The sequence below is a fragment of the Trachinotus anak genome, unplaced genomic scaffold (genome assembly GCF_046630095.1).
Source record: "Trachinotus anak isolate AG129_WGS33_773 ecotype Australia unplaced genomic scaffold, CSIRO_AGI_Tana_v1 ptg000032l, whole genome shotgun sequence".
Lineage (NCBI taxonomy): Eukaryota > Metazoa > Chordata > Actinopteri > Carangiformes > Carangidae > Trachinotus > Trachinotus anak.
Genome location: NW_027273883.1, coordinates 2,029,733 through 2,057,605, shown reverse-complemented (window position 1 = coordinate 2,057,605; position 27,873 = coordinate 2,029,733). Strand labels below are relative to the sequence as shown.

The window sequence follows — 27,873 nt, the reverse complement described above, 5'->3', positions numbered from 1 at the left end:
AATGATTCGCAGCATCCTCATGCATTTAATACATGCTGAACCGGAAATGAGACGAGATTGCCTTCAAAATAAAAGTATTAGCACTAACTGTCAACAGGGAAAGTGCAATGTTAAAGCAGCCAATAGCACAAAGCAAGCAGCATTAAAACGTGAATATAAAAACATAAGAACAAAAACATGAATAAACAAAATATATTTTATATTTCATTTTAATTTTCTAAGTGTACACACAAAGGAAGTAAAACCTCATATTTCTCAATATAAAATCATGAACACCCTTTATTCTGACTGAAATTCAGGCCTTTTCAGACCCGCAGACACCTGCTCATGATTCAGATCACCAGTCGAACGTCAGCGGTTTTATGTGTTCACAGATTGTAACACTTCTTCCCACATGGTTTCAAATTGTGTTATTTTACTTTTCCAGTGTTTTGTTTTCTGTATTTAAAAAAAATGGATTTCTGTCCATAACTAAAATCTGAATCTGAAAGGCTGAGCTCCTTTCATGGATTCTCCACCCTCCCCTCAGCACACAAACCAGCAACAGATAAACATGATAATTATAAAGAATAGCTCATAGTGAATTTTCAAAACAAAGGAAATCCTTGAAAAAATTGGATGAAGCTGATTTTGAAATGCATCAAGGCCAAAAGAAATTAGATGGTAGAAATAAATTTCCTTTTAATATGTGTAATATGTGTGTGTAAGATATGGCCTATATGAAGAGAGAAGATATTAATCATCTACATCTATGCAGATGATGTCGGTTGGTTCCCATCTTTCCTCACAGAGAGAACTCAGACTGTTGGTGCCCAGTTACTATCATGAATGGAGTACCACAGGGGTCTAGCCTTGGTCCACTTCCATTTACACTGTGCATAAATAACATCATCCTTCCTGTACAGCACTTTTTGCAGATGACACAGTTTTGTACGGCCGGGGCTCAGCTGCAGCCGGACTCATCTTCAGTCTTCCTGTGATGTCATTCAGGTATCACTTCCTGTGTCACCACCAGTGACTCTGACCATCCTGTCATTAAATCCCTAAATGGCACTTACATCACTCCATTTGAGTCATGTAAACACTTACACTTCAGCATTTGATTCAGAAATTAAAAATCAAACTCTGTTAAAGTTAAAGGCAAACCATGAAACTATTGTGCAGTCGCTTTGACATCCTGCTGAAACAACCCATTATTTTTTTATCCGCAATCCTCAGATTAAATGTTTTTTTTCTTTACATTTTACTTTGAAAGTTGCGACCGGATGTGAGCTATTTGTTCGCTGACTCGACACTCGTCGTGTTTTCTCGGCTCTAACTCAGCACCAGCGTGGAACCAGTTAACCCCACCCGGGCGGACCTCAGTACGGGACCCGGGGGGCCGGCTGGAGCCGCTGAGGAGAACCGGTGAGCAGGGACACCGGGGGCCGGAGCCGGCGACCGCGAACCAGGTGGGTTAAATTCAGCATTTTCGTTCAAACGGACACCGAGGACGCTCGGGGTCCAGCTGCTGTCATGGTCGTCAGCCCGCGCCAGTCACGCCGAACTCCGGTTACAAATCCAGCCGTTTAACGTTTCCTCACAAGTACAGATGCTGAAATGAGAGGAGTCGTTTACGGGAGGTTGTGCATCACTCGCTGCCGCTTTTCGAAGCGTGTATTTGTACATGTTTTACCGTCTTGACTGGACATGATTTCACTCAGAGTCCAGGCTCAGATACAGCTCACACTGCTAATATTCATCGGAGGGCGGTCCAATAAGGCTCCTATGAGGACCTACATAAAAAGTTGGAAGTTTTGGTCGAGGATGTGCAATTAAGCGTAATGACTGTATGCCGCATTTGAAAGTGATATATACAGATACAGATACACTTTTAATTAATACGTTATCAACTACTTTTCTTTACATATAAGCCAGGAACATTTTTAATTAATAGAATTTTCAACGGAGTTTGGAGTGACGACTTTATAAAGACAGCGACCTGCGCATCATTTGAGCAGACATACACAAGCTGTGATGACATGACGCCGTATTTCCGCCGTGTAAAAAAAATAGTTAAACTATCTGTTAAAAGGCTTTTTTGATTTATTTTTCATTATAAGACTGAAACACATCAGGTCTTTGCGGATGTGGATGAAGGTGCGTTTATTTTCAGAGCCCGAGCAGCGTGACTCCTGCCGCCGGGCGGGGCTCCCGGCGGCGCTGTCCGGCAGCGTGGTGCTGAAACACCGTCTCTGCTATAAATATCTCCCGCTGCACAATAACACGGACTGTTCACTCACATTAAAATCCAGGGGACATTGTCATACCCGTTGAATTCATCCTTCACATCTTTTACTGTAGGTGGAATATTAAGGTTACAACTGCTGACGATTTTCATCTTCAATTAATTTGTTATTTAATTGATTAATTTGCTGTTTAGTTTATGTACAGTTGTAAAATATTGAAAATAATGAAGGCTTAGTAAGCAACATTTTTGCCTCTTTAAAGCGACATTTACAACAGTGATAATAATGAGCGAACGTGTTAAAGTTCTGTGTCCAGTTTCCAGTCAGTGTGTGTGGTTTGTTGCAGGCTGCAGACTCTCAGACTGAGGGACCATGTGGGGGAAGACATTTCTGCTGCTGCTGCACAGTGTGGAAGGTACAAACATCTACAAACACCACGGTTTATGTTTGTGTTGATGCTGGTTTCATTGTTGTAATGTAAATTCAAAAAGAATCACTTCGGACTCGACTGAAACAGGCTTTTTAACACAGTGACCCCTTTTTCTGTTTTCTGTAAATGAGCTGGTACAAAACTATTGCTGAGCATAAACATGTGACTGATTTGTGTGATTTAAATATTTGCTTTAAAAATCACTTAAATGATTAAAACAATTATCAGAATAGTTGCTGATATTATGTCAATCAAGCATCGGATCAGTCAACTAAGCTCTAGTCTTCTTTTGTCTATTTACAAAATCAATAGAAACTCAGTTTTATTTTCTCAACCTGAAATCTTCTAAGGGCCTGACATTCATCTTGTGGTTGGGCCCTCGATTCAGAAGGAAAAACTAACTGCACCACAAGATGGCACCGTCCTTAATCACAGATAACCAGAAGGCCTGTTCTCTGTTGCAGCTGTAGTGGCGTCTCAGTGTTGGCAGGGGGCGACCTTCTCTGAGGCCGTGGTGTCTCCGGCGGTGGAGAGCAGCGGTATCATGCGGATACCCAGCGTGTCGTCGTTGCCGCAGTGCGTGGCGGCGTGCTGCGACCTCCCGGGTTACGACCTGGCCTGGCTGTTCGAGGGCCGCTGCTACATCCTGAGCTGCCAGCAGAGGGAGAACTGCCAGCCCCGAGAGAGACCCGGGGCCGACTCGTTCTTGGCCTTCCTGCGGAGGGCGTCCCCGCAGACGCTAGTGCTTCAGTCCCTGGTGAGAGGGGAGCCCTACGTCGGCCGCTGGAGGTCCCTGTCACGGTCCTCTGAGGCCCCCGGGGACCTAGAGGCTCTGAAGGATCTCGCTCTCTTTGACGGGCCCCAACAGGACTTTCCTGTCCCTGGGATGCTGGATGTGGAGTATTCAGAGGGAAGCCAGGAGGAGAGGGGAGGTGGTGGTTCAGAGGCAGAAATGATGACTAGTCAGCCATCTTTGAAAGGAAGTGATGGTTTCAACCAGTCAGAGGCAGAGGAGAGTCCAGAAAGGGGGCCGACAGAGAGCAGCGCAGCCCAGATTAGAGCTTTCTCCGGTGGGAACATCAGCCGGGGAGACGAGGACAGAACCAGGAGGCCAACGGACCCTGCTGCTGCAGAGAGAACAGTGAGTGATGAAGTGAATCAGCTTAATGAGAGTGATCCTCTCATCTCACCACCGCGGTGACTGGAAAATAATCCAGAGGGCTCCGGTCTTTATAATGAGCTAAATGACAAACATGTTTTCTGGATTGATTTACAGCCATGCAGACCAAATGGAGCCGACTACCCAGCAGTGACACTGTTTCTCCAGGGAAACTAGTACAGTGCAGGCATGTGCTTCAGTGAACGTATCGGGCACACATGCATTTTAATATTGTTCAGTTAACCAACAGGTAAAACTCCTTAATTCCTGAGTGAAAACAAAGGTGAGCTGATGTTAAAGGTAAAAGAGAAACTAAACCACTGCACCACACGAAATAATAAACTCGACTGATGTCAAAATGTATTTACAACCACTAATCCTCCATTGTCTCACTGCGCATGACTGAGCGTCAGTGTTCGCTAAATTCAGATCAAACATGACATTTTATATCAGTAATGAAATGTTAACATTGGAAATGAGAGGCTACGCTAGCAGCTAGCTAACATTAGTTATCTAAACTATAACTTAAGGAAACAGTTACAAACTAGCTAACGTTAGTTGGTTAAACTATAACTTAAGGCTAATGTTAGAAACTAGCTAAAATTAGTTAGCTTAACCATAACTTAAGGCAAATGTTAGAAACTAGCTAACATTAGTTAGCTTAACCATAACTTACGGCTAAAGTTAGAAACTAGCTTACGTTAGTTAGCTTAACCATAACTTACGGCTAATGTTAGAAACTAGCTAACATTAGTTAGCTTAACCATAACTTACGGCTAAAGTTAGAAACTAGCTTACGTTAGTTAGCTTAACCATAACTTACGGCTAATGTTAGAAACTAGCTTACGTTAGTTAGCTTGACCATAACTTACGGCTAAAGTTAGAAACTAGCTTACGTTAGTTAGCTTAACCATAACTTACGGCTAAAGTTAGAAACTAGCTAACAGTTTGTTAAATTGTAACTCAAGGCTAATGTTAGAAACTAGCTAACATTAGTTTGCTAAACTATAACTTAAGGCTAAAGTCACAAACTAGCTAATGTTAGTTGGTTAAACTATAACTTAAGGCTAATGTTAGAAACTAGCTAACATTAGTTAGCTTAACCATAACTTACGGCTAAAGTTAGAAACTAGCTTACGTTAGTTAGCTTAACCATAACTTACGGCTAATGTTAGAAACTAGCTAACAGTTTGTTAAATTGTAACTCAAGGCTAATGTTAGAAACTAGCTAACATTAGTTTGCTAAACTATAACTTAAGGCTAAAGTCACAAACTAGCTAATGTTAGTTGGTTAAACTATAACTTAAGGCTAATGTTAGAAACTAGCTAACATTAGTTAGCTTAACCATAACTTACGGCTAATGTTAGAAACTAGCTTACGTTAGTTAGCTTAACCATAACTTAAGGCTAAAGTTACAAACTAGCTAACAGTTTGTTAAATTGTAACTCAAGGCTAAAGTTACAAACTAGCTAATGTTAGTTAGCTTAACCATAACTTAAGGCTAAAGTCACAAACTAGCTAATGTTAGTTGGTTAAACTATAACTTAAGGCTAAAGTCAGAAACTAGCTAAAATTAGTTAGCTTAACCATAACTTAAGGCTAAAGTTAGAAACTAGCTAACATTAGCGTTCATCCATAGATAAATGATTCAACTCTGAAGGTAAGAAAGTAAAGTGTATTAGACAAGCTAAGTAGCTGCTGCTGCTGCTTATGTTTACCTACAGTGTCTGCGATGCACAGGAGCAGAGAGATGAAGACGGAGCCACTGATGGAGTGAGGCAGGTAGATGAGATGTTAGAAATGGTACGGTCCGCTTTAGGGGCGTCTGAATCGAGGGATCAGTCTGACCCAACCCCCCCTTAAATCAGACACTGCAGATACCCTCACTAAATTTAACCCACTTAGCGAGGAGCAAAGCAGCCACTCATTTATCAAAGTAGGAGCGATTAAAGATAAAACAATATCTAGTTATTTAAAACCACCAGTCAGATACAGTGTTTGTATGAAGAATGTGAGAATACAACAGATATTAACATACAGTCATATTGACTGCGGGGACCAGCTAATGTACGTAGAGATTAAATGTAAATGTAACATAACAAGAAGCTGTAATGATGTGAAATGTCACAGTGAATGGTGGAAGGAAACACTGCAGACACCCAGTGGGTCTTTGTTGGACCAAAGTGGTCCACTCAGTCGTCCGAGTGGTGCCGACCTTTTCAACAACGAGGCTAAAGAGGAGTTTCATCACTTCACGCTGTTGCTATGGAGACGCAGAGCTTGTTATCATCCATTAATGAAACAATACTTTAGTTTTGTTTTATTTGGAATCAAAAGTTCAGCATTTTGTTCAATATTCTGAGTGGTAAGAGCGGTACGTTGACATGGAAATAATGTGGTTAGCCTAGCTTAGCATAAAGACTGGAAGCAGGGGGAAACAGCTAGCCTGACTCTGTCCACAGCTCACTGATGAACATGTTGCATCGTGTCTCTTTAACCACAGTCTTTACATGGCTCAGGTGACCAGGTGGGATCCTGAGCACAGGTTTTGGTTTCGGCAACCGCACTGTGACATCACGACTAAATGTGTTTTACATCCACTCGTTTTTATGTGCATTTTCATGGAACCTTCCTCACATTGATACATGAACCAGACAGAAGCGTCAGATGATGTTCTCCACATGGTTTCCACCGTCTGAGCTTTTATCGCCCTCATCTTCTTCTGCAGTGGTTTAATGGCGGCCACTGGGGAATCAGCTCCACCTGCTGTTTATCTCCGTCAGCCAGTCGACACATGTCCTCGCAGCAGCAGCAGAGGAGGGAGACAAGCGTTCATTTGCGTTTGAACGTTATCTGGAAATTTGTTCTAAAAGTTTGGATGGAAACTTTAGAGCAACTGTCACTGTTTGTTTGTGTGTGTTTGTTTTTTTGTTATTTACAGAACAAAACACAGAGCAGCACTGATTCTACATCACTGACGCCTTCAACCACTGACTCCACCCAAAAAGACCATATAAGGATTTCACCTCCCACTCCTACCACACCTCATTGGCCCAGCAGCACGGCCACACAACCAGGTACACCTGACAGTATGATGTCATATTTACCAACCACCTTCAGAAACGCCTAATAAGGATTTTTAGACCCCAACATGTTTACAGCAGGATGTGAAAATTCAAAATAAAATAAAGACACTGAGGTGAACGAGCTTCAACTAAAACACAGTTTTCACCAGGATCCTTTTATTTTCTACAAACAATAACTTTTGACTTCTGAACAATTTGAAATACATTTTCATCACATAAACATTGTGCTCATCATGACTTCAACCTTTTAAAATGCGCCGTCCGACCTGTGGCACAGTTTGGACTTGGTAGCACTAGTTTTAGGTGTTTTGATTTTGATCCTGATTCTATCTGTGCAAAGCATTTTAGGATCCTCACAGATCTGGTTCAGACTGAGGTGGTTCTACCACAGGCCTCATGATCCCTTTTTATGCTTTTTGTGCCTGTGTAACTTTGGTTCAGTGAGTCTTTTACTCATTGTGACAGTCTGGTTGTAACATTTAAGGAGTTTCCTTTCAGAGGAGACCAGAGTTATGACTGGGCTCAAAAGGGTTGAAGGACATGAACATTTTTAAATTGGGGCTTTTGCAAATAAAATAAGGGTTTGTTTTGTCTGAGGGGTAAAAATGATCCACAAATGCAGACAAAAGAAAATAAATAATAACATAATTATTTATCTTTTTTCCAAAGTTTAAAGATGAAATTCCTCCAGTAAGATTTGATCCAAAGTCTGATTGTAATAAAACAGATGCGTCTTTCTTTCCTTCACCTGCAGATCGATCCCTGATGATGTCCCCTGGAAAACCTGTCGAACAGTTGGTGTCTTCAGTTAAACCTGGTGCATCAGTTTCCCCTGAACCAACAGCAGGTACTGAATATATACACACTGTCGCCTACGGACGTTAAAGCCCCTAAATGTAGGATCGTGTCATAGTTAGTTTTCTTCCCTGTCTGAGTGCTGATTTATAATCAGCCCTGTAATAAATCCTCCTTCATGAAGGTTTTAATGTTCAATTTGTGTTTAAACTGTGTTAAAAAGTGTATTTGTGAATCTGCTTTGTGATTTAGTTATAGCAAGATGTTTCTAATAAACTGCAAACTGTGTAGGTCTATAATGGTTTATTACAGGAGACTGAACCTGGATCTGCCTTATCACCACTTAGTCATCATGGTGAACTGTTGTTGACGGCAGCACAGATTCATTTATATTCCAGTCTCAGTTCTGAGTGTGTTTCTATCTGGAAATCATTGGTTTTCCCTAAAATATGATTATTTTTTATTCTTGGTATGATTTACTTAATTTACATTTAACACAGCTGTAATTTTTATTCTTCTGTTTAATCAGCATTATTGAATTTTGGCTCATTTGATTTTCTTGTATCACATTTTATACTTTTTAAATCCTCTTGATATGTGTTTTTCATATTTCCTTGTGTTGTGCATTTTTATTTGTAATGTAAAACCCTTTGAATCATTTGACAGGAAGCAGGTTGATGAAGCAAATGTGAATTCTGTGTGAAACCTCGGCATTAAATTAAATTATTAAAATTTTTAATAGAATATTGAATAATTCTAATATGAGTTAGAGATTTATACGCAAGCCCAAAAAGGCAAGTAAATTTTTTTTTTTTATTACAAAAACAGACAGAAACAGGAAAATACTGGGTCCAGGAAAGTATTATACTTTCTCTTGTTTCCTGAACCCAGTGTAAAACAATCCTGGCACTTGCCTCTCAGCAGTTTATCGCAGTGATAATATTCCTGATGCCCCACAGACATGGTGAAGTTGCTCCAGTCAGCAGCCAGAGCTCCACTGACCACCACCCAACCCCCAGCCAGAGCCATGACCTCTGACCCCACCACCACCACCACCACCTCAACCCTCAGCACCAACCCTCCAACCAGGACCCCACCCTCTGCTGCCACTGCTGCTGATTCTGGTAAATCTATAAATACACCAGCAGGGAAAACAGTGAAATGAAGCGTCTGTACATTCAGCTGCAGCTCAGGCAAAGTTTTATACATCTGTGAATTTAAAAACCTGCAAACTAGCTTCATCTACATGCTTCATGTACAGAACATTTTACTGTTGCATTGTTTCTGTTTTGTCTGTTTTATAGTATCAGACGGCAGGGGGTCGAACCATGGTCCGGTAGCCGTTGTGGGTCCTGACAGGAAGTTGTTTCTCCCAGTGAGCAGCTTGTTGCTCAATGGCACTGGAAGCACCGACGACCGCGGCATCATCAGCTACCACTGGGACGCCATCAGGTGGGACACACACACACACACACATACAGTGTGTTTCTGAAATGTGTGGATGTTTGTGTAAATGATGAGACCTGGTGGTTTTCCATCATGTTTTTCCAGTGGTCCTCCTGGATTAAAGCTGGAGGACGTGGACCAGGCGGTTGCCACGGCAACTGGTCTTCGGATGGGGCGCTACACCTTCAGGCTGACTGTCTCTGACCAGGAGGGGGCGACAGACAGAGCCTCACTGACTGTCAGGGTGCAGGAAGGTCGGCGGGTTTACTCCGATTGTTTTTACCGTTTCCTGACGAACCGTTTATAGACGAAACCGTTGAGCTGCGTTTACAACCCGAAAGAATCCGGAGCTGAACTTCAGTCACAAAACAGATTAATCAGAATCACCAGTGTGTTAATTCAAATCTGTTTCTGTCGTCCTTCCTCCTGCAGCCAGAAGTCTTCCTCCGGTCGCTCACGCCAGCGGCAGCCACACCCTGACGCTGCCCAACAACTCCCTGGTTCTCCGAGGCTCCATCACCGACGGAGACCAGACTGAGGTTCACTACCTGTGGGTCAGAGACAGCCAGAGTCCTGCTGCTGGGGTCAGCACAGACCACTGATACAGGACATCTCATACATTAGATTAGATTAGATTAGATTAGATCAGGTTAGATTACATTGGATTATATCAGAATCAGACTAGAGGAGATTACTGATGGTTCACACCCTGAAAAACATATAAAATAAGAATAAATAAAGTCAGAATTAGATCAGACTTGATTAGATTAATTTAGAGTCGATCAGAATCTAAATAGAAGAGATTATATTAAAATTACATAGATTTATAAATAACAGATGTGAGTAGATTACATCAGAGTAGACTTGGATTATATTTGATTCAGAAGATTAGAGTTACATCACATTCCATAGAATAGACAGAGTAAATTAGATTTTATCAATCATACTAGAGGAGATCACATTAGAGTATATCAGATTATATCAGCAAAATAAAACTGAAGTAGATTAAACTAGATTAGAATAAAGATAATTACAGCAGATCAGAGTAGAACAGACATCGATTAGATTTGTTATTGTTAAAACCTTTTTTAGGACCATTGTCTGGACGTCAGGACTTTTTTATTTAATTTTAAGCATTTTGTTGATATTACAAATAAATTAACAAACTTCCTTTTTGAATGATCTCGTTATCTGGAAATAAACAAATCTCTCGATCTTTATCTTGAAATAATGGGCCTAAAACGACTCTTAGTAACTATGGCAACAATCAGCTACACTACATTTAATTTCATGACATTGGATTAAATGTAGAGGTTTTCATATGGATCCTCTGATCACCACCCATCTGCAGGATGTTCTGTACGGCTCAGAGACTCAGGCCTCTCTGTACCTGGCCAACCTGGTGGAGGGCACCTACCTGTTCCAGCTGAGGGTGACTGATGCCCAGGGGCGCTCCAACACCGCCACGGCCACCGTGGAGGTCCGACCAGGTAGGAGAAGGAACACAGATTTTAACGTTTAACTGCTGCCCTTGTGTCCCTCATCATGGGTAATAATCACGTGATGCAAGTAGACAAGCATCGCCGGAGCAGTGAAGTTTGTCCCTCCTGTGTCTCCGTAGAGCCAGGTGGGGGGGAGGAGGTGGAGCTGGAGATGCTGGTGTCGGTGTCACAGGTCAGTTTGGCTCAGAGGGACACGGTGGTCCGACAACTCGCCGCTCTGCTGCACGTCCTCGACAGCGACATCCAGGTCCGAGCGCTGCAGGGACACTCACACCTCAGGTACTGAAAGACTGGTTTACTGACTGGTTCACTGACTGGCTTACTGACTGGTTTACTGACTGACTGATTCAATGATCAGATGGCTCTTCAGGTAAAAACTGTTCTTCACCCAAAGAGAGAAAAATCTGTTTCTTCACACACAGTATAATTTCCTCAGGCTCAAAAAATGTTTCAATGTAAAAGAACATAAAGTTTTCATTCATCATGTGTTTGTGTGTTTGTGCAGCACGGTGTTGCGGTTTTCGGTGTTGGGCCCCTCGGGGCCGCTCTCTGGCTCCAGGTTAGTGGGTCTGCTGAGGAGCCAGCTGCTCAGAGAGAAGAGCGACTATCTGCTGTTCAGAGTCCTGAGAGTCGACACCGTCTGTGAGTTCAAGCTGCAAAGGTCACTGTTCACTGCAGAGATCAGGTCACACTGGAGAAAATCCAGTAAATAAACTAATTCATAGTTGGCTTCATCATTTCTTCTAGAAAAGGTTTTTCTCTGATCAGGTTGTAACAGAAAAGACAATACAGATCCAAATACAAAACTACAGATATACAGTACACAAAAATCAAGATTTAAGTCTTTCTTCTCCAAAAAATATGAAAAAGCACAGATCGAATTTATCCTAGATGTTAAATTATAAACACCAATAAAAATGAAATGAAATGAAGAAATTTCCACTGTTGGTTTAAGATCTTAAGCATCTTAAATATTTACTAAACATTTTAACACATATAAATGTGAAGACGAGTGTCAGTAAGACAACACTAAAGCTAACAATGCTTCATTCAGTTTCTTGTTTATACTTATTTATTCTACTGATTATATAAAATGACTTGGATCATTTGACACACACCCTGCATGAGAGGAAAACTGTTTGAATTTGGCTTTTTTTCTATACATTTCTCCATTATCTTTTTTTTTCTTCGGTCCTGTGCTCCTTCAGTGTGTTTGCTGCGGTGTTCAGGCCGCGGTCAGTGTGATCCACTCACCAAGGAGTGCACCTGTGACCCCTTCTGGACAGAGAATCTGATTCGGCGTTACCTTGGTGACGGAGAGAGCAACTGTGGTAATTATAAGCACATGTTCTCTTTCAACTGACGACCCCGTCTAGAATTACATCTACACATAATACAATGTTTCATGACATTAAAATAGAAAATATCATGATTTTTAAATAAGTTAAAAGTAAGAATAACAGAAAATCTACTTTTTCCAATAAATAATGACCCAGATTCCCGTAATATGACACACACAACAGCTGAACCCGACACCTCCTGGGATATAGGTTACTTTAGGTTACATTAGAATTAGGTCAATGTATGTAAGATTACATGAGATTACACTGGTGGATTACAGTAGATCACACTGGAATGCAGTATATTTTACATTAGATATAGATAGAATTACATTAAACTTAAATTAAATCAAATTAGATTAGATAACATTGCATTTGATTAGAATTAGATTCAATTAGATCCTGTCAGTGATATTAGAGGAGATCACAGAGTAGATTAGATCAAAGTATATAAAGATTATATCAGATTTATTAGACTGTCACACATTAGAATTACATCAGATCAGATAAGAGAAAATTAAGGTATGTTAGAATAAAGCTATATTATATGACAATAAAGTTATATTAGAGCAGCTGGTACGACTGGTGAGGTCCATTGTCTTGACATGTGTTGACATTACTGACTTCACTTTATTAATAAAACTAAAAAGTTTGTAGTGAATGAATCGTTTTCAAACAGCACCTGGTCGATCCTGCAGGGGACAGCTCTCCTCGCATCTATAGGAGTTATTTATTTATTTACAGCAGACTCTATCAAACACTGGCTGTTAATGTTGGCTTCACTCCGCTCTTCTCGTCAGAGTGGAGGGTGCTGTACGTCATCCTGACCAGCTTCATGCTGATGGTCTTCATCCTGTCTGTCAGCTGGACCTTCATCTGCTGCTGCAAGAGGTGAGTCCACACTTACACATCATACGTTTTCCTACCACTTCATTTACATCTTACTTCGAAGAACTTATCCTGCAGTTATGTTTCAGTGTCACAGGTGAACACAGTCAGTGGGAGGCAAATAATAAATAACAAATAATAATAAATCTGGCCCTCCAGCAAAAATATTTGACCCCTGATGAAAATCTTCACTTTACATCATCATGTTCTGTGTGATTGTTCATAGATTTTCTGTCATAAATCCCAATACTGTCTGTAAATCCTAATAAATGTGCTGGATAAATGCAGATAAATGATATCATCCACTTAATTTAAAGAAATTTAACCTGGTTGATCATAACAAATCTGTTATGATCAACCAGGTTAAATTTGTTAATGTTGTTAATGTATTGACAACAATATTTTCATTCAACCATGAATGAAGCAGGCCACTGTTTGTTGTATGTGGATACCAATTTATCACATCTCTTGTTGTATAGAGCACAGAATATGTGTGTTTGTTATATATGTCATTTTTTCCCAAAAGAGCATTAAAATTAAATGCTGTAACTTGGAAAACCATTTCTGTTCATAAATTAAATGGACAAAAATTTTAAAAAACCTATAGGTCCTGCTCCTTTAAAACGTTGGCCCCCCAGTGAACAATGCTGAAAACGTCTGGCCCCATGGTTGAAACTATTAAATCTCTGATCCCTGCACTATGTCTTGACTGTGTTTAGGAGGAGACAGACCAAAGTGAGGAAGAAAACCAAATACACCATCCTGGACAACATGGACGAACAGGAGAGGGTGGAGCTTAGACCCAAATTCAGTGAGTCACTTCAATTTCAGCGTAGAACAGCACAGAGAGTCCAGAATTCAATTTGTTCAAATGCAGAAATTTGTAATGACACAAATTCTCAAATCAAGCTATGAAACCTCCTCATGCCTCCTTTACAGGCTGTTGTGCAATTGGTTTGTTTGGAGATACTTTAAATAACAGATCTTTAATTTTTGACTTAATGTACTATGACATTATTTATGACATGACTTATTATACTATCACTTTTTTATGACATTTTTCAAGCCTTATTATTCAGTGACATTTTATCACTTACTACACTGACATTTTGGGGCTGAATGACAAAAGCTTTCTCACTTGCTTGCTCAGGGTAAGTCTTCTTTTAATTTAATTTTGTGGCCAGTTTCTCTGTGAGACACTATGTGTGCAGGATGTTCGGCCCTTTTCCTCTGTGCAGGTATCAAACACCGCAGCACGGAGCACAACTCCAGCCTGATGATGTCGGAGTCGGAGCTGGACAGTGATCAGGACACCATCTTCAGCCGGGACCGACCCATACGTAGCAGGAACCGGCTCAGCACCCAGGCCGCCCGCAATGGAAATGCCTTTGGGTGAAAGGATTACTTTCCTCCTGGTGACTTAGAAAGGACCTATGTGGACCAAGTGGCTGGAGAGATAAGGCTTCTTAAAGGACTTCATCCTGTCCCATGAGGTCGGTAAAATGAACCCATTTCAGGGTCAGACTCTTTCGAAGGACGTGAGGATAAACTTGCCTCCCCTTAAACAGGATGCACAGATCGAAATTTTGGCAAATTATGCGATATGTCAAGACTTTGGAAAGGGATGATATTGGTCACCTGTGTTGAAATGCAGACTTCTGAGGAAGTACTGAAAGTCAAAAACTTGTCAAATCTTCATCCCCTGAGCCAGATGAGAGGATGGATAGTTTCATCCAGTACAGCGATGGGTCCAGGATGGGGTCGGCCTATCTTAGGACAATGACTGAAAGCAGGGGGAAACTGCTAGCCTAGCACACTCAACAGTGAAAATATCCACCTAACAACTCCAAATGGTCCTGAGTTACACGTTGTATCTTGTTAGCTAACCAGCTAGTCACTGGTCTATCAATGAGAAAGGTTCGTGGTCATAACGCAGAATTTACCTTTAACATTACTCAGATTTATTGTTCCTTAAAGCTAACTCTCGAAGATGAACAGCAACAAGGAAGTAGAAGCTTACTAAGCTAAACTTTTTGAAATCTAAAATTGTTAGTTCCAGACAAAACTTTGCAGTATCTACAGAGCTGACCAATGACCTCCGCTAAACCAAGAGAAAAAGAAAATTCCTTGGTGTTTTGCCTAGCTTAGAAGCTAGAAGCCGGTGGGAAGTTGAGAGCTAAGAGAAGTTATCTTATGTAAACAAAATAACTTAAAACATCAAAATCTTGTTACCAGTATTGCCCATAATGTTTAATGGTAAAATTTCAGATCATCTCTCGTTTCCTACAAAAGTCACTTGGACAGCATGTATTGTTGTATTACTTACATTTTTTCATAAAGATCTATTGTCAGAAATACAAAAATCTAAATTTTTTTTACATTAACTTTGACCACAACAAAATATAGTACAATTAAGACAAATTACACTTTATATTAGAAACAAAATCTGCTGTACAAACCCAAATAACAGAACAATTAGTACTGCACAACAGTGGACAGTGTATCATGTCAGTCTTTTTCTAGGAACGTTCTTTACAGGACTGATAGTTCATAATGAAATAAAATAAAAATCAGCTACATGGCACTTGACACTGCTGTTGGGGAATGGAGGTGTGGAAAAACTGCCCAGGATTATAATTAACATCAATCGACACAGAAACAAAATATGTATTCAACCACTATTTTACAATTACTGACATCTTGAGAATGATGCTAACTCTTTCTCCAAACATTCGTATTAGGCCTTGTATTCACGAACGTGTTAGTATTAGCGTTCTCTAACAGACATAAAGACTCCTAAAAGTTCCATAAACAAAACTAATGCAGTGGTTAGTTTTGTGTATTTGGCACATGCCTTAGATTTCTTTTCAGACCCAATTTGAACATGTTCTAATGTTTTAAATTACGTGACGATATTCCAGTATTTTAAAAATCAGTGAAATAAAGCTTTTACAAGGAACAGGCCCACTACAGGTCATCAGGATGATCAATACAAACACAATGAATTTACAAAAATCTAGCGTAATGTTTTGTGCATTTTAATTTGTTGTATCACAGTAAATTTGCCTTTTCTATCACAGTCAAGTGTGCAGCTTCTTTTCTGTTTTAAACAAACTGTATGTGCTGCTACAGAAAGTTCACTTGTGTGACTGTGGGGTTGATCAGATGTTTCATTACCATAGTGACAGGATACCAGATGCTGATTGGCTGGAAGTTCGTTATTTTTCGCAACATCTACTCTAAACTGACAGTTTGCAAAACTCCTCCCCAAACAGTTATTATCCAATCATAGCTTAGCAACTGTAACTTAGCACAACAGGTGTGTCACCCTTGTGATAACCAAAGGTAAAGGAGCACTAGAGCATGGTGAATGAATGAACGGTTTTAACAGTGCATTTGTCTACAGTAGTGTTAGCTGCTAATGATAGCATGCCTGTCTGACTAGCTTATTTCCTTACAGTAACAGAATGATACTTCCATGGATATTAATTAGCAAACTACATTATTTTGTGTGGTTATAGGGTCCATTGGAAAAAACCCTGTTCACGACTAACATTTACTGCGTGGGACCTGGTCCTGGGTGACACAGCATCAGAGTTTGGGTTAAAGTTTGTGTCCTTGTCCTGCTCTGCATTTAATTTAGGGAAGTTTATCAGAGAAAACTTCATCATTTTTGAAGCTTGTCTTAAAGGGTAAAGGTAAAAAACTTGCTTGAAAATGTGAACAATAAAGCATTAGTCCAACCTTTGTTTTGCTTATCCAAGTAAATTATGTATTTAAATAGCAAACATCTGAATAATTACTTTGAAAGACAACCGTTGTTCCTAGAATAATGTAGGGGTAGCTAGCTTTAACTGCAAAACAAACACTGCTCCATGTGTTTTCAACTGATTAAGAAGCAGACTTTTTACATTACAGTTACAAGACCTTTAACCTCAATCAGGATCATCACGTGGCACAAAATCATGTCCTGGATGTTGCCATAGAAAGTGCTAATTTCAGCCCATTTTGCTCATTTCTCATGGCCTGTAAACATTAAAAAAGTCAGCTAGAGAGCGAGGTTCCTTTCAAATTAAAAGCTAACATTAAATTAGCCAGCTATGGCTGCTAAAACCTGCTAGCAACAGTTGTCATTTTAGCAAAATTCAAAGTTGGAGGTTGAAAATAAAAAGCTGCTTTTTGTGACGAAGACTCACTGTTTCAAGTATTTTGGGGGTTTTGATGGTAACCTTGACACGGTTACCATGGTAACCAGCACAGGCGCAGTTCTAAAACATAAAGCTTGACAAGCATAGCAACAGTAACCAAGCTGGGAGGGGCTAATCAAAGATGGAAGGCTACGGCTCCTCCTACTGGTGGAGTGGAAAAATCACCTTTGTTCTAAAGGTGGACACAGTTTGTAAAAGTTTACACTTGAACAGTGTATTGTCCAAAAGCAACAGAATTAATGAGTAACCCTTTTATTTTGATTGGTGGATAGTGACTGTCATCGAGCCAATCAGAAATGGATTTTCTCTCAGATCAAAACCTACTGATGATAAAAATGTGTTTTGCATTTCAAAAATATATATTTTGAGCAACCTTTCTGTGATGTGAATGTCATGCTGGTTGAATATGTTACAGTAAGTCAAATAAAGATTCTGACCAAAAGGCTAAAAACAGACAAACAGATGACATTATTATTGCCTGAAATCTTTTTCCCCTTATTCTACATATGCACAACTTCTTAAGAAAAGGCAACATGAGAAAATAAGATGACCCTGTTTCGCTCTCTGACTGGTCTCAGAGCCTCGGCCCTCCCGACAAAACATCTAACAAGAATCATCCACAGGCTCTGGATGATGATTTTTACTATTGTGCTTATGAACTAAAACAATCTGACATGAACATGAATGTCAGACGGGACAGTCAAACTTTTAGGATTTGTATAAGGTTATTTGATCAGATTCCTAAACTAAAGTTGTCAGTTTAACTTTTAATTAACCCTATTGCACTGTAGACGTTATTTTTAACCTGGGTGATCAGTGAAACCTTTTACCCCAGCTCTTTTTTAAAATTTTTGTTCTTGTCAAGTGCATTAACAAAAAAAACTATCAATACCTGACTCTACAGTTACAACCACTTTAGGGATTACTGCATTTATACACCGGGGGGGCATCGCTCCATCCTGGTTCAGGGTTTGAGGCCTCCGAAGCACATGTACTTGACTTCCAGATACTCATCGATGCCGTACTTGGAGCCCTCGCGGCCCAAACCGGACTGTTTGACCCCGCCGAAGGCTCCCTCTGGGGTAGACAGCAGCCCCTCGTTCACACCGACTATCCCCGTCTCCATCGCCTCCGCCACCCTCCAGATCTGACTCACATCCTGAGAGTAGAAATAACCTGAGAATAAAAGAAAGAGAGTTAGGAGATCACAGCTGATGTAGCTTTAAGTCCCCTAAGGTCACGCTCCAACTGATCAGCCTATATTAATTTATTTATTGACTGGTCCATGTGTGTCTGAAACTGTCCTGTCCAGCTAAACACAGACTCCAGCTGGTGCTGTTGACGACCAGATGGAGTCTAGTTTTTTGCAAATACGTCAGAACCAGATTTTTTTTTTTCCTCTCTGTGCAGCTTCTCGTCCAAAATTTGCAACACCAAAATTTACAATTTATTCCAATAAAGAAAGTCTCACTCAGGGTTCAGTGTCATGTATGATTCATAAAAACTACATGAATACAAAATACATTAATACCAGGACAAGTATATTTTCCACTCATCTCCCAGGGTTTGAGTCCTTCTCACAAAGTCAGACTTTTTCCTTAAATGCTCCAGGTCTTTATTTGGTTTAACTGCTCGGTTTAAACTTCACATTCAGTGTGTATCTGGGTCTATCAGGATACAGAGTCAATAAGTTGACTTTCACATTATTGTCCAAACCTGTTTTAAATTCTGTGACTTTACACTAAGGTTCAATGTTTCATGGAGTTACTGCAGGAACTCACCTGCCAGCCCAACATGAGAAGCGTTAGCGATGGCCAGAGCCTCGTCTTCAGTGTTAAACCTGTGAGACAGAAACAGAGCTTCTGATTGGTCAACGACATCCTCAGCACCTGAAAACAACTGAATACAACCAACTGATGCTGCAGCTTTTCCAGCTTTTCTTCATGTTTTTATGCATTTATGCTAATTTTTCCCCAACAAGTTTAGCATGAAAGTTCCCCTTCCCCTATAAACCTGTTCACAGTGAGTGAAGTGTTTCCTTAACGTCTCACACCTGAGTCGTCCTTTTATTTGAATGTAGCTGCTCTCATGATGGCAGCAAAATCTACAAGTTTTATTTATGATGATTCTCGTCTGTTTTCTGCAGCTAATTTGTGTGTTAAACCAATTTAAATATTGTTGATTTCCAACATAGTGAAATGAAGCGTTATCATGTGAAATAAATCATTTATTAGTGAAAATGCATCAAATCCAGATTTGTTCACATTTTAAAGAGGATCCCATGTGCAGTATTCCCTCAGCTCTGACCCCATTGGTTCCTACTGATGATGTAACTTTTTAAATATACTTAAATATATAGTTCAATAAAAAAAAAAAAAAAAAGTTAATTTCCTAAACCAGCTGTCGTTTTAATCAAACAATCAGCAGGAAACAGAGTTTTTCTTTGGGACTTTTTCAGCAGCATTAATCCACATTTGGTGCAGTAGTGAGTATTTGTAGCAGCAGGGCAGTGTGTGTGTGTGTGTGTGTGTGTGTGTGTGTGTGTGTGTGTGTGTGTGTGTGTCTCTGACTCTAAATAAACTACAGTGTGATGAGGGAACATGTGACCCAGAGGAGAAGACACATCGGGCTGTGATAAACACATGAGATTTGTTCTCCTGGTGTGGACAGAGCTTCTTCCTGTGAGCGTACTGACCTGATGACGGGCAGCAGCGGGCCGAAGGTTTCCTCCTTCGTACAGAGCATTTCTGTGGTGACGTCTGCCAGCAGAGTCGGCTCCATGAAGGATCCTTCCAGACGCTTCCCTCCCCTCAACACCTTCGCTCCCCGGGACACTGCATCCGATACCTGCTGGACCACCTGAGGGACAGAGGCCTTCATCAGACAGACTGCTCCAACATCAGAGCTGATGAGCAACACGGCTCACACCTTGTTCCACAGCTTCAGTCACCTCTGTGAAAGGATTGTGGTGTTTACCTTCTCTACAGCTCTGCTGTTGATGAGCGGCCCCTGGGTGGTGCCGGGCTCCGAGCCGTGACCCACACGGAGCTCAGCGTCCATCGCTCGGCCCAGTTTCTCCATGAAGCGATCGTAGATGCCGCTCTGCACCAGAAACCGGTTCGAACACACACACGTCTACAGGGAGGAGGAGGAGGAGGAGGAGGAATGTAGCGTCAGAAACCATCACTGATAAATGTTTCAGTTTCACTTTAGCATCTTTCTAATGTCTGTTTTTTAATGGAACTTGGTGAAGAATTAACTACTTGCACATTAGATTCCTCGACCTGGAGCAGGAGTGGTGCTTGTGATCTCAGTTATTTCCTTCGTTTTATTTACTGTTCATGTTCTCACAGCAAAACAAAAATAACTGAAACATTAGATTTTTTTAATTATCAAATATCAAAATTCATTCATTCTTAAAATTGAAGCAGCCCACTTTGCCCGGTGGGTATTTCAGCCTTGTTTGTCACAGTTTTAAACAGCAACTTATTTTCAAATCTCAGATCAACAGCATCCAGCTCTCTTAATACGTCCACTTACCTGCCCTGAGTTTCTGAACTTGGAGGCCATGGCTCCGCCCACCGCCTTGTCGACATCAGCACTGTCGAACACGATGAAGGGGGCGTGGCCACCGAGCTCCATGGACGCCTTCTTCACTGTGTCAGCGGCCATTTTCAGCAACACCTGAGAGGAAACGAACGATTTCAGATTTTATAGTTTCTGTCAGATGAGACATCAGAGAGACATCGTCGTCCTCATCTTCATCACAGCGTTTTAATTCGTCACGTGCAGGTGAAAACTGTGCAGTTTACAGGTGTGAAACAGTTTGACGTGCTCTGGAATCTGGACCCTTCTGGACTAAAGAACTTGGACCAGGACAAAGCCTCAGGTCTGACCTTGCCGGTGGCGGTGGAGCCGGTGAAGGAGATCTTTGCCACCAGGGGGTCGGTGCACAGGACCTCCCCGACCGACGGCGTCTTCTCTCTGGAGCAAGGAACCACGTTAAACACCCCCGCCGGGATCCCAGCCTGCTCTGCCAGCTACACACACACACACACACACACACACACACACACAAACACACACAAAATTAGCTGAAACGTTGATTACATCTAGTTATGAAGAAGAAAACAGGATGAAGAAATATAAAATCAGACATTTTGAATTGTTGAAATTAGTGATGGGGTCTTACAACAACATTAGTCTTGTTGGAGTCTGGGTCTTTTGTTTTCTGGATCCATAAGTGAACCAGGTGTTTAACCCTAACACAGTCACCACAGCTCCACCTGAAGACACTGGTGGTTGACTGGAGGAGAACTCATGACTCTGACGGTTGTACTGACCTCGGCCAGAGCCAGCGCCGACAGCGGTGTGTCCTCCGCCGGCTTCACCACCACCGTGCAGCCGGTGGCCAGAGCGGCTCCCACCTTCCTGGTGATCATGGCGCTGGGGAAGTTCCACTGTGACACAACACGACAACATTCACCAAACCAGCACAGTAACACAGCAGCTTCAACTTTCTCAACCTGAAGATAAAATGTGACAGTAGATCAGGGGGCGGCAAGTAAGTTTGGCCTCCTAACCCCTTACATGATGGGCCAGAACATAATCAGAGGCTAATTTTAAGAAACTAGTTGATAAAAATGCAACTTAAGTTCACTGTATTTTGTGGCCAGAGTCACATAAAAATATACGTTTGACTGATTTATTGAACTGGTGTTACTTTTTCCCCTGTTTCAGAGGTCTATGAAGCAAACGAACTTCCTGTCAGAACTTTTTGCAATAAAAGCTAAAAGCTTGTTTGAACTATACAATTGCAGAAAAAAAACGAACATTCTTTGGCTTTAATACGTCGATGAAATCACTAAGGAGGAAGTGATTCTGTGGGTAACAAGGTGCTGTGCACTGCTCCTGATGTGATGTTGTTCACTCTCAAAGTGGATAAAAGTATAATAAGCATCTTCAGGTGGGAGGAGATTCTCTGTTTGACATTAGCTGCATCTTAATGTGAGTATATCAGTTCGATACTGTAAGATTTAAAAAAAATAAATTAAAAAAAATCTGATTATCAAATTAATCTTGTTTCCAACCACTGCTGTTAAGTTTTCTTGTCTCTGAACTGATCCTGGATCTAAGCTTTTAACCTGATGATCGTATGAAGGTTTATCTGGAAGACTGTCAAGACAAATTTTGTTGAAACTACAAAAACACTCTGATTGTACAGTGATATTACAGAGTGATGCTTCTTTTACCTCACAAACAATCTTTGGTTGAGTACAGACACACACTCAGAACCAGCATGAACCAGTGACAGCTGACGTGACCTGCTGCCACAGACGTGTGCTGCACATTTAACATGAACACGACTGTAACACTGAAACTGCAACACACAATGATGCACCAGAGGCCCCATATTTAGTGTGACACGTTCATTTAAAACACCTGACCACAGGAGGCTTTTTATTATAAATATACAAGACAAATAAAAATTCACCCACTAACTGTAATTGTTAGATACAGTGAGATGCTGCAGTGCAGAGTCCGGCTGTCATCAAGGAAATACACCAGCATCAGCCCTGGTACCGTGGGGTCTGTCACAGTGTCTGTCCCACTACCCACACCTGTGGTCCTGCACACTTACACCCAGAATCATGCACAAACAGGAAGTAGACAACTGTGTCCCGTTCATCTAACCTGTGTGTCCCACAGTTCTCCACAGTCTGCTGCACCACATCAGTCCAGCCGTTGGTGGTTAAGTGTCTATGAGCTGGTTTTAGACTGTGTCATGTGTTCATGTGCAGGAGTGACGCTGAGCTCTGATAACAGACACTCGGACTCAGGGGAGGTCACTGGGAGCACGTCACACAGATGTGCACAGAGGTTTCGGGCCATGTTTGCACGAGCTGCAAAAAGCTTCTAATTGGCTGCTCACCGGTGTGATGATGGAGGCGACCCCCACCGGCTGTTTAAGGAGGAAGATCTTTCTGTCCTTGGCAGGTGAGGGGACGATGTCCCCGTAAACTCGCCGAGCCTCCTCTGAAAACCACTCCAGGAAGGAGGCCGAGTACATGATCTCCGAGAGAGACTCCTGCATGGGCTTCCCCTGCAAAACAGACTCAGAGTCAGTTTGAAAACGCTCACAGAGACACTCACACACTCATGTTAATGTTTACAACAAAAACAGCAGAATCTGCGTCCCTGTCACTGTCAATAATCCACAGACTTCACCAGAACTATTTCCTCAGTAGAAAGTGGTTCTGGCTCAAACTGTCCTCAGTGTTTGTCTGTGGATCATTGACAGTGACGGGACACCGAGTCTGACGAGCTGCTGCTGTTAAAATGTTATTTCTAACTGCTGTGATCCAGACATCTCAAACCTGAGCTCATCAAACTACACGCTCGGTTGGTTGGCCAACAGGAAGCAGACAGGTCTTCCCACGTAACAGCGCATCTATGGTCTGGGTGTGTCCTGGTCAAAGCTGCTTAGTTTTAGTGCAAGAAAATCAATTCAACAGACAGGAAAAAAAAAAAAAAAAAAAAATCAATCCTCAACTATTTTCATAATTAAATCAATTTTAAATGCAAAACATTTCCTGGTTCCAGCTTCTTAAATGCAAAGAGTTTTTCCTTTTTTATTTTTCTAAACCGAGTATTTTTGGGGTCAGACAAACCCAGACATCTAAACAATCTCCAAAACATCAGTTTGGGTTATTCTTCACTATTTTCTGACACTTTAATCTCCGTCTCCTTCTCCAGTCACAGGTTTCGGACGTCTACGAGTTGAGAGCAGTTCTGCTGAAGAACGAGTTCCCTGCATGTTTAGCTATAACAAACAAGGGGGGGTGATGTTCAGCTGTCCCAGTGAGTCTGTTTGAATGACGTAATCTGGGTGAACTGTTTACTCACAGATTCAAATGTGATCAGTTTAGCCAGGTCTTCTTTGTGCAGCGTCAGCAGGTTGAACCATTTCCTCAACAGGATGCTCCGCTCCTGCGGGACAGAGACAAGAGGAAGAAATCCCATCACATTAACACATGTTCTCCTGCTGTTCCACATCTTTGTTCTTCAGGTTCTCCAGCACATTCAGTCTGAAATAAATAGTGGACACTATTACATCATCAAAATTGTTGCCAGTTAATTTTCTGTGAATTAATCGACTGTTTTCTGACATTTTATTTAAAGAGGACCTATTATGGTTTTTTGAGTTTTCCCTCTCTTATAGTGTCAAGGCTCAAAGTTCTCACTAAAGGGAGTAACAGTCGGAGCAAAACCCAATTTTCTTATTTGTATTAAACGCCTCCTTGGGGGTCCAGACCTTACTTCTTAGACCTAATGACAATAAATGAATGATTGATAATGAAGAGTTTTCTTTAGTTTTGCAGCTGAAAAGACGCCATGTCCTCAACTGTCTGGAGAAACCTACTTCATCTGTCCCACGGTTCCCTCCACGGCTCCAAACATTTTTCTGTGAGGACGACTGCTTCAGGAACTGTGCAGACGGTCGCTTCGTTTTCACGACGGTTATTTCTCAGGTGGTTGAACGGGGGCCTCAGGCTCACAGCCTGTCAGTCTGCTTTATTATTGTGGATCTGTGATGTTTAACCGGGTCATCGATGACCTGATCACGTCAGAGAGAAGCAGCGTAGCAAAGATATGAATGCTTAAATCTTAGTCGGTATTTACAGGCTATACACCACTGTGAGCACTAAAGTGTAATTCATTCATGTTTACCTGCATCATAAACCTGCAGGACGGTGAACGGCGTTGCCTGTCTACGTTTGTTGGTGAAGTCCGAATGTCCTTTCCTCCATTATGTATTTATATTCCCTCAGGCCGGAACAGTCCACACATAAAATAATCGCAGGGTTTTTCATAAAATTATTCCAGGTTATTGTGGAGCTACTTGATTTGCAGCCGGCTCTTCCCTCCTTCCTGCCTGACCGTGGGTGCGCTTGTTTTCTGTTCCTGTCCAGCTCGTGAAGGTGGATCAGGTTCTGGTTCAGGATCAGACTCAGGCTCAAACCAATAAGGCAGAACCGAAGCGTGACAGCTACAACCGCTTGTTTACCACAGCACAGGAACTGAACGTGTTGGCGGGAAGCGGACCAATCAGAGCACACTGTACTCTGATTGGTCCGCTCCAGAAGGTGGGGCCTTAAAGAGCCCTAAGCTCTAACAGATTGTTTCACACAGATGGTGAACAGAGCACAGTATAAGATGTACAGATTAATAAAAACAATGTCTTTTTGGAACATTGAAACATGTAAATCTATTTTAGCAGACACCAAAAATTAAACGATGAACACTGAAAATGGCCATAAAAGGTTCTCTTTCAATTTTATTAAATCAATAATGGAAAATTATTATTAAATCAATAATGATTTTTAAATTAATACTGGAAATAAGAGTTGTAGCTCAAGTGTTTAGTGTTATTCCTCCTATTGTACCTTTAAGGAACCAAACACTATGTGGACTTTGTTGTGGACTTAAGGAAAAATTAACCAGTGACACTGATGCGGTTGTGTGTGTGTGAACTGTTGGACAGGAAACTAATAATCTCTCACCAGTCAAGACTTTATTTCCACATGTGAAGTTAATGTTCTTACAGTTCACCCCCCACAGAAACACTGAGGTTACTCTGCTCTCACAGTCTGATACTTGTCTCATAATTACTGAATAAATTACAGATCATCTTGGTCAAAACATCCTCACAATGCTGTTTTTCATGCCCCAGTTTCCTCGCAGTCTATTTCTCAGACTCGCCGTTACCGAGCTGCAGTGATGCACCTGCGGGTCTTTGACAAGCGCAAACTCAAGCAAAACTCCATTCAGATTTTTGCCAATTTATGTCGTCTCGTTTGTGGGTTTACGTGCCCGCTTTGTAAAATCAACCAGCAGTTTGGAGGCACAGTCCTTTGGACACTTTCTTCTCTTCGGCATGTGTGGAAACCTAAAACGGAATTTTTTGGTAACAATTTGATCTCGTCCACTTTCATACAGCTTCCGCCCAAAACATGAAGAGGAAGCCGTTTTTGAGAAACTAAGGTTGAGATGTTATCTAAACTGTGTGCTTCCTTGTGAATTTTGTGTCAGCCGAATTAAACTCTGGCGCCTGTCCACTGAGAAAATGTCCTGCATTTGACTGTTTTCTTGTGCTTTTTCATAGATATACAACATTTATATTAACTTGACAGTTTTTCGCACCGAGCGCGGTTAGGAGAGAGTGGAAGACGTTCGACATGGCCTACCTTAGCTGTGTGCTGCTTCCAGGAGTGAAACGCCTTGTGCGCAGCGTCCACAGCCTGCTTGGCCTCAGCCGGGCCACAGTCAGCCACCCGGGCTATCTCCTGCCCGGTGGCCGGGTCCAGGACGGGGAACACCGAGGCTGCAGAGACCCAGCGGCCGTCCACATAGCCCTGCGTCCGGAGCAGCGGAGCGGAGACGTCCAGGCCGTAGTGCCTCTGCATGGCGGCGGGCGGGCCGGGGAAGACCTGCCGGAGGAAGCAGCGAGCCCTCAGCACACAACCAGGGGACATGTCGGGCTGAAATGTGCGCAGCTGGGTGTGTGTTAGACCCTCACTGTGCAGGTCCGGGGTCTTATATCTGCCCGCAGGTCCGCAGCCAGACCTCAGCAGCTTCCTGTCGGTTTCAACTGGTCCGGGGGGGTTAACACGTCACACCCCCCACCCCCCAGGATGCATCTGAATAAGACACAGTGCACAGAGGAAAAGATGAGCTATAGGACAATCATGCACAATAACCCAGAAATATGAGACTGACATTTTTAATAATCAGTCACTTTTTAGATCATTTTCACTTTTCATCTCCTAATTTTTATTTGAGGTCAAAAATGTTTTTCTTTTCTTTTTATACTTTGATCTGAGATGAGATTTTTTAAATAATCAAACTATTTATCTATTTTTTCTAAGTAACATGTTGGCTAATAATAAAGAAAGATGACAAGCTGTGATATCAAAGTCAAAACAGTCGCCTGCTCTTGGGGGGCTTTGGGGCAGTCCCCCCCCCGTCCAGGTGTAGCAACAGCTCAGACATCTCAAAGGAACCTGAGCTCAACTTCAGCTCAAAGTGTCTGAATAATATGGTCAATGTGATGTTTCAGTTTTTAAGTTTGAAACTTCTGCTTCCACTTTGTCACCACAGCGTATTAAGTTTAGATGAATGTGTCTTTTTTTGTTTGACCTAAGGCTGCAACAGAACAAAAAGTGAAAATAATGAAGGAGTCTGAAGCTTTCTGAATGTACTGTATGTTTGAACACTGTGCTTCTGCTCCTCTGCGTGTAAGCTTTTGAAGATCAATATTATATCAGCAAAGCTGGGTCTGCATCATGACCTGAGTCATGTCCTGTAGAGGAAATATGTCAAAATCAAGATTTAGGACCGTTATTATAAAAAGGTTTTGTCATACAACTGTCTCCAAGGTCCAAAATGAAGTTTTACATTCAAATTGAATATTTATATTGTGCTTACACATTTCATAGTCCTTGATGAAGTAGGGTTTAATTAAATAACCACAACTGACACACAGTATACACTATTATTATTCAGCATAGCAGAACTATTTGAGATATTGCAATGTGTTGTCTGCTGTGTGCACTGTGCTACAAAGAGGGTGGCAGAGGGGTCACTTCACCATTTAATCATTAACATTTTATTTTCCAGACATGTTATGTCAGAGATATGATGAAATGTAATAAATATTGGTGCTTTTAAAAAATAAAATAAAAAACTGCCATGTGTTACCTTAAATCTAAATATAAACAGGTCAGTAA

At 41.5% G+C, this 27,873-nt stretch overlaps 2 protein-coding genes across 4 annotated transcripts; one reads left to right on the top strand and one right to left on the bottom strand.

Moving 5' to 3' along the window:
• The first annotated feature begins 698 nt into the window (after positions 1-698).
• kiaa0319 (KIAA0319 ortholog) lies at positions 699-17,549 on the top strand. Of its 2 annotated transcripts, none has more exons than XM_071469424.1 (16): positions 699-1,451; positions 2,582-2,643; positions 3,123-3,799; positions 6,760-6,895; positions 7,659-7,751; positions 8,659-8,823; positions 9,004-9,151; positions 9,251-9,399; positions 9,578-9,729; positions 10,497-10,635; positions 10,767-10,926; positions 11,153-11,289; positions 11,856-11,978; positions 12,788-12,878; positions 13,595-13,686; positions 14,114-17,549. In XM_071469424.1, the coding sequence occupies exons 2-16, from the start codon at positions 2,601-2,603 to the stop codon at positions 14,269-14,271; spliced, it is 2,463 nt and encodes an 820-aa protein (XP_071325525.1). In that variant the 5' UTR covers positions 699-1,451; positions 2,582-2,600; the 3' UTR covers positions 14,272-17,549. The 2 variants fall into 2 exon arrangements, with proteins under 2 accessions (XP_071325525.1, XP_071325524.1); XM_071469423.1 differs by having other exon boundaries at positions 1,246-1,451; positions 2,575-2,643.
• On the bottom strand, positions 15,099-26,777 carry aldh5a1 (aldehyde dehydrogenase 5 family, member A1 (succinate-semialdehyde dehydrogenase)). 2 transcript variants are annotated; one of them, XM_071469428.1, is made up of 11 exons: positions 26,664-26,777; positions 26,332-26,574; positions 23,990-24,073; positions 23,016-23,186; positions 21,427-21,543; positions 20,980-21,123; positions 20,624-20,767; positions 20,060-20,218; positions 19,779-19,942; positions 18,865-18,923; positions 15,099-18,259 (listed from the first exon to the last, which is right to left on the bottom strand). In XM_071469428.1, the coding sequence occupies exons 2-11, from the start codon at positions 26,548-26,550 to the stop codon at positions 18,048-18,050; spliced, it is 1,473 nt and encodes a 490-aa protein (XP_071325529.1). In that variant the 5' UTR covers positions 26,551-26,574; positions 26,664-26,777; the 3' UTR covers positions 15,099-18,047. The 2 variants fall into 2 exon arrangements, with proteins under 2 accessions (XP_071325529.1, XP_071325528.1); XM_071469427.1 differs by having other exon boundaries at positions 26,332-26,739.
• Between the last annotated feature and the right edge of the window lie 1,096 nt (positions 26,778-27,873).